The 12,804-nt window shown below is 33.5% G+C and overlaps 1 protein-coding gene across 1 annotated transcript; it reads left to right on the top strand.

Moving 5' to 3' along the window:
• The first annotated feature begins 1,736 nt into the window (after positions 1 to 1,736).
• On the top strand, positions 1,737 to 4,359 carry LOC129904358 (amino acid permease 3-like). Its single transcript, XM_055979923.1, has 7 exons — positions 1,737 to 1,837; positions 2,047 to 2,143; positions 2,218 to 2,451; positions 2,828 to 2,921; positions 3,037 to 3,251; positions 3,387 to 3,526; positions 3,600 to 4,359. Exons 1-7 carry the CDS (start codon positions 1,754 to 1,756, stop codon positions 4,248 to 4,250), a joined length of 1,515 nt encoding a protein of 504 aa, XP_055835898.1. The 5' UTR covers positions 1,737 to 1,753; the 3' UTR covers positions 4,251 to 4,359.
• Positions 4,360 to 12,804: the final 8,445 nt, after the last annotated feature.

The raw sequence follows: 12,804 nt of genomic DNA, 5'->3' as shown, positions 1-12,804 counted from the left end.
ATTTTGTAAATAAGTGTTGATAAGTTGTTCTTTTATTTAAACGATTAACATGCCCTTAATCTTTTTAGCGAAAAATATAAATCTTAAAATATCTTTGTAAAGAAAAGGAGACACGATGGATATAGGGTGATGAGGAAGTGCGAGATTTTATTTTGTGAAGGGCATTTTGAGAATTTTAAATAAAAATTAATGATAAAATAGTAAAAAAAAAAAACTGGGTCAAATCAAACATGTTATAAGCTAATCAAAAGTCATAGGTTGGTCTCCCTGAATTGTCCCAAACTGTTAAAAAAATAAAGGTCTTATATACAATGTTTGAATCACATTTGTAGATAAGCCAAAAATACTTATAAGCTAGTTTGTCTGACCAGGTTATAAAATTAGCTATTAATAAATACACAGGAAAAATATGTATAGGTCTTGTGTTGCATGCATGATTTGAATTAGTGAGGAAGATAAATTATAGCATTAAATATTTGATTCTTTAACCATAAAATTAAGTCTAGGACAAAAAACAATATATATATATATATATATATATATATATATAGCTTAAAAAGAAAGGAATGAAAAAGGAGATGTGTTCTCCCAAAATCCAAAAATTGCAATAACTCAAATGAAGCCATAACAGTTAGCTAGCCAGGTTGGTTCTTATACTACCTTACTGTTACAAAGTAAATTAAATCATATCCACAATAAATATAGAACAAGTTCAACTCTCAACTGTCCTTCTCCTCTGCCTCCTATCCCCCACCAAAAATAAATAAGTGAAAGACAACAAAAGTAAGATGGAAAAAAAATATACATAAGAAAATTAAGAATATGTAGCCTTTTCAACTTTACTTTCAAAGAGTGGGTGTCAGAATCAGTCCATAAAATCATTGTTCGTTCAATCTATATATATTTGATAAGATTCGTTTTAACCTGCTTAATTCAATTCATTTTTAAATGGGTTAATCTACCGTCCTAATTGACCATAATTTTTTTTTTATCTAAATATGTTTTTATTTGATAGAATTTTTATACTTTATAGTAATATAAAAAGAAAAAAATATTATATATTCAAATAAATTATGAGAAGTTAAATTTGAATTTGAAACTTAGTACAATTGGACGGATTGAATTATGATTTGATTTTTAGCATATTTCAATTCAATCTGCTTCAGCCCAAATAATATTTAAGTGTTTGTCCATTTTTTTAATTCAATCTATGTTGACATTTTCAAATTTTACTTAACCCACCTATTTGATACTATTATCTGCAAAAATTGGTAGAGTTAAATTGAGCATGAAATCTCCAAAATGATTGTTGCATATCCGAAACTTTCTGCATGATTTCTTGATCAAGCTCATAGCTCGAAGATTGTTTAGTGCGATTTACCTTTTCAACGTAATTTATAGAGTATTATATTGGAGTGGGAAAAAAATCTCATCCTTACAATTCCATGAAGGCATGTGTAATTACATTAATTTCATATTTGATGAAGAGATAAAAGAATAATTTAATCAAACTTGACTTATGATTACAAAGAAAAGAGTCATCTCTTGAATACTGAAGTCATATCGAGTCATACTAGTTTGAATTTTTAGAATCAATTTTTTTTTTCTTTTGACCTACATTTAACTTAAAAAATAATTTATATATTTAGAAACTATATAAAAATTATAATACGGGAGAGATTATTGAGATCTTCTTGAAATTACATTTCCTTGTGATATAATATGAATACAGAAATAGCTAAGAGAGATTTTAATGAGGCCTACTTTGACCAGTTGTGGTTATGTAAGATTCATAAAATGTGCAACAGAAACTATTATTTATACTCCCTCTACACTTGTATGTTACTCTCTTTTCAGTTCAATCTGAGTTAAAAGGGTCATCTAGTATGGTCCATTTTAACTCAGAAAAAAACTAGCTTCAGTTACTGCTTCTGCCTCTCTGCAATCTACTACGCAATTATTATTATTATTATTATTATTTTCTTTAATAAAATAGTACAACAGAAGAAAAAACACTCATTGTATCTTTCATTTTTTCTGCTAAAGATGGAAGATTCTAATAACATGCTATCAAAGCACCAAGTATTCGATGTTTCCGTTGAATCCAAGCGTTTTGACGAGGATGGACGTCTCAAAAGAAGTGGTAATTAATTTTTCCATCAACCAACCTGAATTCTGTTGTTGAATTTGGGATAATTTTTGTTGTAAATTTTACAGGGAATGTTTGGACAGCAAGTGCTCATATCATAACAGCTGTGATTGGTTCAGGAGTTTTATCTTTGGCTTGGGCAGTAGCTCAACTTGGTTGGGTTGCTGGTCCTATTGTTATGATTTTGTTCTCTTTTGTTACTTATTATACCTCTGCTCTTCTTTCCGATTGTTACCGCTCCGGCGACCCTATTTCCGGCAAGAGAAACTATACTTACATGGATGCTGTACAAGCCAATCTTGGTATATTTCTATAATTCTTTTCGTTAACAAATCGTTTCGTATTTCTATCTTTTAAAATTGGAGTTAAAGACAATGACAAATACAAGACAGTTTGTTAACAATACAATAAAATGAAGATATTTTGTATAGTGAAGGAGTAGTTTGTTAAGAAAAAATAAATTGGGGGTAGGGTTAGGGGAAACAAGGGAGGGGATTATGAGGTGTGAATTGAACCTTAACAACAAGGTTAGCAAATTGTCTTGTACTATGACAAATTCAAGACGATTTGCTAACGAAATGATAAAAATTAACATATTTTGTTGTATAGTGAAGGAGTATGTTCTTTTTTCTTAATTTTCATTTTTGGGGTATTTGTTAAAAATGTTTTTTTTTCCAGGTGGCCTCCAAGTAAAGATTTGTGGATGGATTCAGTATGTGAATCTGTTTGGAGTTGCTATTGGATACACAATTGCTTCTTCAATTAGCTTGATGTAAGTATATATAGTTATTGAATTTGCTTTCACTTGCGAAGTCTGTCGTCCCGATTTTTTTAGGTGATTATTGAGGTAATCTTTTTCTTAATACTTTTTGTGTAAAATGGAACAGGGCTGTTAAAAGGTCAGATTGTTTTCATAAACATGGTCATAAAGCACCTTGTCTAGTACCAAGCACTCCATATATGATCATATTTGGAGTAATAGAAATCATCTTCTCACAAATACCAGATTTTGATCAAATTTGGTGGCTGTCAATTGTTGCTGCTGTCATGTCCTTTACTTACTCGGCTATCGGTCTAGGCTTAGGCATTGCTCAAGTGGCAGGTTTGTTCGAAAAATATTCATAGTAACCTACTAACTTATGTTACTCGGACTCTTTAAAAATATTGTCCAATAACATTTTTGGAGGGTCGTAGCAATATTGCAGTTCTAACTTTTTTGTACCCTTTTGATTTAAAGAAACTGGAAAAATTGGAGGAAGTCTAACTGGAGTTAGCATTGGAACTGTGACTGAAATGCAAAAGGTTTGGAAAACTTTCCAAGCACTTGGAGCTATTGCTTTCGCCTATTCTTACTCCCTCATCCTTATTGAGATTCAGGTAATGATATGGAGCATTTTCATTTATCCATTGCGATTAACTTGATGCCTTATTAATTTCCTATATACTACAGGATACACTCAAATCCCCACCCTCAGAAGCCAAGACAATGAAAAATGCAACTCTAATTAGTGTATCAGTAACAACAGTTTTCTACATGCTATGTGGCTGTTTTGGCTATGCAGCATTTGGAGACCTTGCTCCCGACAACTTACTAACTGGTTTTGGATTCTACGACCCTTATTGGTTACTCGATATAGCCAACATAGCCATCGTCGTTCACCTTGTAGGTGCATACCAGGTTTACTGCCAACCCCTTTTCGCCTTCATAGAAAAAACAGCAGCAGAATGGTACCCCAACAGTAAATTCATCACCAAGAATATTAGTGTCCCGATCCCGGGCTATAAATCGTACAACCTCAACCTTTTCAGGCTAGTTTGGAGGACGATCTTCGTGATCATCTCCACGATCATCTCTATGCTATTGCCATTCTTCAACGACATCGTTGGAATTCTTGGAGCATTTGGATTTTGGCCTCTGACTGTTTATTATCCAGTGGAAATGTACATTGTCCAAAAGAAGATACCAAGATGGAGCAGAAAATGGCTTGGTCTTCAAATTCTGAGTGTGGCTTGCCTTATTATCTCAATTGCTGCAGCTGCTGGTTCTTTTGCTGGTGTTGTATCTGATCTAAAAGTTTACAAGCCTTTCAAATTTAATTAGTAGTGATAATGATTGGTTTTTATTAGGAAAGAGGCTTCAATTGTTGTTGATGTTCATAACATGTTCTACTGAACAATTTGAAATCTGAAAATGTAGCCAATTATGTCTCCATTTATTCAACTCTTTCTTTAAATTTACTCATATATCACTAGTTTGAAAGGATACTTTTTTGCTTCTCGAAAATTGATTTGAATAGCTAAATTGAATTAAATTCAACTCAATACTTATTTTTGTTCTAATATTTATATATATACTAATACGATACAACAAGTACTATAAATTACAATTCTTCCATGTCATATATGATTAAGAAAAAATATTAATCAAGGTTTACATAGTTAATTTGGCTGTTTGTTTACATAAAAAGGTAAACAATAAAATAAAATTATAGACTATTTTGTTTAAAATTAATTTCTTTCCATTGGAGTAATTAAGCCTAGTGCTTAATTATAACCAAATGGACCATTTCCTAATACCATCCAAAGTGCCCTCTTGAAAAATACCATCCATCAAATCCATACAGTCTGTGTAGAATCACGCATTTCCCTATTCGATCGAATCTGAATATTTGGTAATTTCCATATGGGTGAAAATAGTTGGAGCAAATGCTTTTTCACATATAACCAATTTAAAGTTGGAATTTTTTTGGAAGATTGCCAAGAAGAATTTTAAAAGGACTTCTTTTCTTCCAATTACAAATTAAGTTGGAATATAAACAAGAAGCCTTTAGAAATTGGAATCTATGATCATCAGTCTTCATCAACAAAAGAGTGGTAAAAACGTAAAATAGTAATTAAAAGCTCCACTAGGAGGATATGAAAATGGATGGAGGAGGAGAAGGTATAACATGGAGTGAGAACAAAAAGTGAATTGACAAGCACCAAACATTTAAAATCTGAATCATGTTCTTGATCTTGAACAATCTAATATCTTTCAAAATGTAATATAGCATTAGTTCAATATTCAATTGTCTCTTTCTTTTCTACTCTTATTTTCTTTCTGTTCTCATTTAGGACAACATGCTTGGACAACAGTAAGTAGCATATATGATAAGGTGAATGCATAGAATTTGGTAATGAAAGTATGTTAAAGATTATGATTTAAGGCTAGTATACGCATCTGCGCGATGTGTGGAAAGTGTTAGAAAAAAATTATCGTCTTATATGCTTGATTATATTAAATGGAAAATTTAATGCATTTGATATACAATTTATTAGAAGGCCATTAGTGTAACGACCCGTTCCGGTTATTATTAGTAGACCATTGGTGAAAGAATTAAGGCTTGGAAACTTTTTGGGTAGTGATTTAAAAAATCTAGGCTAGGCCAGACTCGGACAAATTTTGAGTCAGGTGAGGTCTAGGGCAATCCAAGAATGTGAAACAATATCTAAGCTTGGGTTGGTTTTTCTAGTAGCTAAGACATTAAGGAGTCCATAGGGCTTTTTGGAATCAAATTTGGGTGAGTAATACTCCCGGAATTAAACCTGGCGTGAAAGAGTTGGGTTGGAACATCAAGGAACGAAGGTACGTTCCGAAAAAGGGACTTTTTAGGGATTTATGAATCTTTGAAGTTCATGCAATCCGCTATAGTGGGCTACAAGCCACTATAGTGGGCATGTGCAGGTGCTATAGTGGGATGATAGTTCCTATAGCGGGGTCGCCATAGCGGGTCTGGCCGATATAGCGGGGTAAGTCGGGTTTTATTGCAAAAAAATTCTAAAATCAATCATTATTTGAGTATTTCATTTTAGAAATTACAAGGGCGACTCAGGGCGAAAACCATCAATTTTTCATCGTGTTTATCGATAAAGGTAAGTCAATTACTTTTTCAACTTGTAAATTAATTCGTAAGCCTTAGAATCTACACTATTACTCTTGAGGAAAGATTTTGACTTGATTTAATGGTGGAAAAATTATGAGGTTAGCATGGGGTTTTGGGATTAATTTATAATCTGAGAAAATTAGGCCATATGTAATAGATTGTTGTATTGTGTGTTGTTCTTAGACCAAGAATAAGTTAAAGCTTCGCAAGGAAATCAAAATTCATGATCAGATTTCTGCAGTAACCGCTTGACGACCAGGTAGGCTAGGTTTTCTTAATCGAGTAGTTATAGACATGTTCACATTGCATAATATATTATAGATTGACGGAAGGTTTCATGCCTAGGCCTTTGGGCATGGAGTCTGGACAGCTAGAAGCTTGTTGTTTATTATTGTTTAGGATAGAACATACTATGTAGGTAAAAATTATTTTATGATTTTATGATTAAAGATGGTTGTCTAGATCATGATTGTTAGTCCTTGTTGAAGTGAGTTAATGGTACTATAAAAGTTAAGTGTTAAGAAATTGATGAATTATAACCATTTTTAGGAGCTGTGGTAATCATGGGGAAACAGAATAAATGTGAAAAGTGTTAATTCATGAAATTAGGGAAGGTAATTGTTGAGAACGAATGTGTACTCATAAGGGGGTTCAATATTGGGCTATTGGTATATAAGTGTATATATATATATGTGCGTTCATGTTGATTGTTCCATGTGAAATACTTGTGTAATGCTTATTCAAGAAATAAAGGGATTAATGTCAAACGACATCATGTTGATAATCTCATGCAATGGACCTGTTTTATTTACTTGTGGCTTCAAGTGTGATTGTTCATTGTGATTTCATTATGCATGTTATTTTGTGATTGCATGGTTGCCACGGGTACCATGCCTGGTATTGATAACCTCGATTGGCACGGGTTCATCAGTTGAGTCGGGCACCACGCTGGTATAAGTTAGCTCTTGGTCTAGGTATCCGCCTGGTATAAAATAACCTCAGTTGGGTCGGGCACCACGCCTGGTACATGATATCATTTGTTGGCTCAGGTATGACGCTTGGTGCAGATTATCATTTGATTGGTTCGGGTACCATGCTAGTATATATTTGACATGTTTGGCTTATGCATGTGATTGGTTCCTTGAGTGAACCTGGTTTGTTTGTGATCATGTGGGACATGTTTCATGCATTTATTAACTCAAGATTTTAGACCGGGAGTCTATTTCTGTGGTTGAATTGTTCTTGTGATGTGTTAGCCATGTTGGTTCATGAGTGACCTGATTGTTGTGTTTAAATATTGGGATCGTTCTTGTGTAGGCCGGGATTTACACGTTAAACATTGTAAGTTATGTATTGAGGATCCTTAAGTGATCCGACTTACTGAGTGGGACTTAGGAAGGGATGAGCGTGATGTTTTGTTCATGTCTCATACAATGGTTAGATCAGGTTGATGACTGAAAAGTCTTGTTCATGGGCTAGTTACTTAAACTATATATGTCAGTTAAGTGTGTAATAAAGGATTAGTCTTGAAAAGCCTTAGTGCGTATAAAATTTTAGACTTGAAAAGCGTTAGTGTGTGTATAAGAGGTTAGGCTTGAGAAGCCATAGTGTGTATAAGAGGTTAGGCTTGGAAAGCCTTAGTGTGCATAAAGTGTTAGACTTGGGAAGTCTTAGTCTGTATAAAGGGTTAGACTTGGGGAACCTTAGTATCATATAAAGAGTAGGCTTGAAAAATTCTTAGCATGATAAGGGAGTGGAATGTCTAAGGGTAGAGTTGGCAGCTAATGAGGTAGGAAGTTGGGATCAAAGTGTACTAATTTATGGGCATTATACCTGGGATGGTAAAAACATGTGAATAAAGACTTGGGGATGATGTAACCTTCATATTGCATGTTTTCTTCTGAATGTGTACTTTATATTATGTGGTAGTTCGATTTGATCGATGATGCCTACATTACGTATTGTTTGTATTGATACTATTCTTGTTATGCCACTTGGCATAGTCTGATTGCAGGATTCAGTGTTGTTTCATAAATGAAAGTGGTGATGATCTCCGACAACTTCTATTTTTTCTTCCTTATGATGGGAGCTGTTATAATTTTCTGTCATACTCTGTATTTTTCTTTGTAACTTTTGTACCTATTTAGACTAGTTTCTTTGAAAGTGTTAGTTGATCTTTTTGTAAATAACTTTGGATTTTTAAATCAAATTATGGTGATTTCATAACCAGGGTGTTAGCTTATGTTTTGGTTATTTTCCGCAAGTCATAACCGTTTAGGAAGGCTAGAACCACGTGACAGTCAATGAGTGAAACAAAAGAAAAAAATTAATTTGCACTTTAAATGTGATGCACGAGTTAAATTTAGTTACTCTATAATATAAGAGTGAATGTAGAGAAGCTAGAAGTTTTTTCTTTTTGTAATTTTACATGTGAAGCAATTTTTTGAGCATAATTTTTATTGTTTTACCTGAATTTTAAAAATTTATTCATGTTTTTCATATTAAAAAAAACAAAACCTAAACAACGGTTTAAATATTTTCACCGCTTTATTTACTACTTCTTGCGTCTTGAAGCGAAGTGCAGCTTCCTAAACGACGTTTGATGAGGCTTCTCAATTGTTATTTATGTGCTTGATTTAAAATTATGAACAAATAATTACCCTTCCCTAAAATAACTCCAATCCATTTGCATCCAACGGCAAGAACAAATCAACAAGAAAAAGAGCTTTATCATTTTTTTGAAAGATTTGAAGGTACATAGTTTCATGTTTGGTTGGTCCCTTGACTTCATCTATATCTATTTTTAAAACACATTTCCATTGCAGGCCTTATATTGGGTCTCTCGATATTTCTGCCATAATTGTCGGACTCACAATCTATCAGAGTAAGGAATTTTGGTGTGTCTTTTATCTTCTTCTTCCATTCTATTTTGCTTTCGTATTATTGTTGTGCTGAAAGTGGGATTTATGCTTATGGAAAAAAGTGAAAAAAAGAACAGAACTAAAAGTAGCATTTAAATTGGTGTTCTACATTTAGTAATGTTACAAAATAAGCATATTTGTTCGTCTATTGTATTAATTTCATAAATTCGGTGTTTGAATTTTACTTATGCAATGCTGCACAAAGAAACAAATAAGGTAGTACAACAACAGTAAAGAGAACTGCATTTTTTTCAACTTAAATTATTATCTATGTAATTATTTGAATTTGAGAAATTTTATTTTTATATAATATTGTTGATATTTGCTTTATTTTGGATTATTTTTTTTATATAAGAGACCTAACCCAAGGATCTTATCCTTTGTGGCGGTCAGGGGTTGAGCCACACACCTTCAAACCTTATCATAAATAAAATCAAAGATACAAGGAGGGGGACATAAGCCTTACGCCAATCTACTAAAGTCGGCCAACTCATCCCCAATGATAGAAAAGAAACCTAGCGTCTAAGCACCTCAGAGACTCTCTCCTTACAAGAGGAAGAACAAAATCCCTACAACAATATAAAGATGCAAAATTGGTCTCTTGATCCTTTTCAATTTCTTCCTCCTCTGGCTACTGAAGGTAACTGCTGGTAGGTATAGAATTGCTGAGGTGTGTTCATTTTGTGGCTCAATTTGGACAAGTAATTTGCAGTGTCATTTGCCTCTCTATAGGTGTGAGTGCACTGAAAAAAATCCAACTGCCTAATGAGAATTTGAAGCTCCTTTATATAATGTTGGATCTGTCAAGGTGGTTTAAAACTTGTGGAAAGACACTTAGTGAGTAGCTCGGAATCAACTTCCAAAATGATTGGATTTTTTTGTAAACATAAAGTCGGTATTTTAGGAAATTTTATTTGTCGAATTTGCGAGATTTGATTAACTGTTCATTTGATGAGTTTTTCATCTAACTGTTATGCATATATATGACCATAGAATAGGTGACATGTCACTTTCTTTGTTGAGCATTCACATTTATGTTTTCATTGAATTTTTCTTCTCTTTCTTCTTTTTTATTTTCAAGCACTGTAATTAAAATCTTACACCATATAGTTACATAGATAAACGATAAGTTCTATCGATTTGTTTTCATTGATAAGAGCATTTAGAGTTAATTGTTTTCCCCAAACCCACGTCTTCCACTACTCCAAACCAAAACCACCCTTTTTCTTTTTACCACTCTGTGCCTCTTACAAAATATAATAAAAGAAATTGTAGTGTTGGAAGCATAATACTTTTCACCAAAAAATGCAGAAATTCATCAATATAGAGCAAGAATTTAGCCCATAAGCCACTTCATTTCAAACCAAAACTTAAGATTTTTAGTTCTAATGATACTACGAAAGAGAAGTATCAATAGAGGAGAAAAAGTTTACTGTTTGATTGGATATCTGTAAGTTCAAAGCTTCATATTTGATTTTATATATCTCTGTCATAAGTGTTAACATTTTGCCTTCTTACATTTTGAAATATTTAATTTGATACTATTATTGTTGTTGTGACAATTTCACCTTATATTTTCTTTCCGAGATACACGTAATCTCCAAATTTCCTTTTATTTTTCCTTCACCAATAACCCATCTCTTAGAACATCTCCTACTGCTCGCAACTTCAATATTTGATCGTATAAATTGCCTTTGTTGTTCTATTTGATTTTGTTACTATTAATTCTTTTAATGTGTTAGGTCCTATTACCTATGAACTACAATTTCTTTTTTTGCAATTGTGCCTTTGAGCCTAACAATTCTAGCTCAGTTGAACAACTCCATTATATTGTCTCTTGATTTTTTCATATTCTGCAGCAATGTCTGACTGGTAATATCCAAAGGTACACAACTTTGTGTTAGCTTAGTACTTGCTTTCATATATCTCATATTAAACTGAAAATGTTTAACTTAATACTAGAAATTTGTCAAATTCTCCCTATATCTGATATTGAAAGAATCAAGAAGAATGTATGGGAATTTTCTCTGTCATTTTATTGATCTCAAACTATCCTTTATATAAGTATTTGTACAAGAAAAATAAAAAGAAAATTACAAATAATTATCTGTACAGCACCCCATGGATTGTTTAGTAACGATACAACCAATTATATTCTTTTTTATGCTGGGATGGTGTGCTTCTTCACATGCCACCAACAAACTTGTTATAAATTGAAGATGAAGGTGTATTACAAATTGAAGATGAAGATGAAGACACTATATTTGGAAATTTTCTGTGTATTTTTATTTAATAGTCTATCCATCTATTTATATACAATGCTATGTAACAGAAAATAAAAAAATGAATAAAACTAATTACACTTGTCCTATTCTAATTTTTCCAAATATATAACAAACTTTGATTCTTTCATGTGCTGATCACATGACCAAATATGAATTTGTTATACTCTTAATCTAATGGTGGAGAATTAATCCATCAAGTGTGTGTGTTGTGTGACTGAGATTAATCCAGCTGTTGGCTGATATTTTATCTCAAAAGTTGTCTCTCTGGCTTTCTGTCTTCTTCACTTCTCTCTCTGTCTCTTCGCCTTCTTCACTTCTCTCTCTCTTTATCCTTGTTCCATCTTCTTCATTGTTCTTTCTCTCTTCTCCATTATTTTCTGTACTCCAACATCCCCCCTCAAGTTGGAGGGGAGAGTCATGACCCCTAATTTGCTCAAAATCGCTTTGTGAGAAACCCCAGAAAGAGGCTTAGTAAAGAGATATGCAAGTTGATCTTGAGATGGAACAAAAGAAAGCGTAATCAGACCGGATTGGAACTGTTGGCGCACAAAATAACAGTCCAGTTTGACATGTTTGGTCCGTTCATGGAAGAACGGATTACGGGCTATATGGATGGCAGCTTGGCTATCAGAGTAGTGGGATTGGGAGTGAAATTGGAGCAGAAAGATCCTCAAGAAGACAAATTAATCATGTAAGCTCAGCAGTAACACGACGCATGGAGCGATATTCCGCCTCCGCTGAGGACAAAGAGATGGAGATTTGTTTCTTGGATTTCCACGAGATCGGAGCACCCCCAAGGGTAATAAAAAACCCACTAACTGACCTTCGAGAATCTTTACACGATGTCCAGTTCACATTGCAAAAAGCCAGTAAAGAAAAGGATGGATCGGAAGAGAGCAAGATGCCTTGACTAGGATCTGAGCTCAGGTATTGTAAAACTCATAAAGCAGTAGAAAAGTGTGACAAACAAGGTCGCTACATGTATTGACTCAGTGCAAGAACGGCAAATGACAGATCTGGGCGAGTATTGGTCAAATAATTCAACTTTCCGACCAAGTGACGATAAAGCGTGGGGTTATCCATGCGGGGACTGTCATCTGCGCAAAGTTTGGAAGAGGGATCCAATGGAGAAGCAACGGTAAAAAAATAGGAGACATCAAACTCAAGAAGTAAATCTGAGGTAAACTTTCTTTGATTCACAATAAAACCATGCTCTGCTCGTAAAATTTCCATGCCAAGAAAATAGTGAATTTCTCCCAAGTCCTTCACTTTAAACTCTGTATTGTGGAAACATTTGAGATTCTCAAGTTCACCCAAATCATCCCTTGTGAGGAGAATATCGTCGACATAAACAGCTAGGATGGAAATTAATGTCCCATTTTTCTTGAAAAATAGAGAATAGTCATTTAAGGAAGATGAATAACCTTTGAAACTTAGAGCCCCTGCAAGCCGAGCATACCATTGCCGTGAAGCTTGCTTTAAATCATATAGAGATTTTCGTAGAAGACAGACATGATTTGGACTAG

This window comes from Solanum dulcamara, chromosome 9, assembly GCF_947179165.1.
Source record: "Solanum dulcamara chromosome 9, daSolDulc1.2, whole genome shotgun sequence".
Taxonomy (NCBI): Eukaryota; Viridiplantae; Streptophyta; class Magnoliopsida; order Solanales; family Solanaceae; genus Solanum; species Solanum dulcamara.
The sequence above is the reverse complement of the archived record's forward strand: the minus strand, read 5'-3'. Positions and strand labels throughout refer to the sequence as shown.

What these genes read in the sequence shown, in the direction of transcription:
- LOC129904358 (XM_055979923.1), top strand. Translation starts at nt 1,754, where the DNA reads ATGAGGCCTACTTTGACCAGTTGTGGTTATGTAAGATTCATAAAATGT. An exon ending in GCTTCTTCAATTAGCTTGAT is followed by an intron (nt 2,922 to 3,036) that starts GTAAGTATATAT and finishes AAAATGGAACAG; the next exon opens with GGCTGTTAAAAGGTCAGATT. An exon ending in AGGCATTGCTCAAGTGGCAG is followed by an intron (nt 3,252 to 3,386) that starts GTTTGTTCGAAA and finishes TTTGATTTAAAG; the next exon opens with AAACTGGAAAAATTGGAGGA.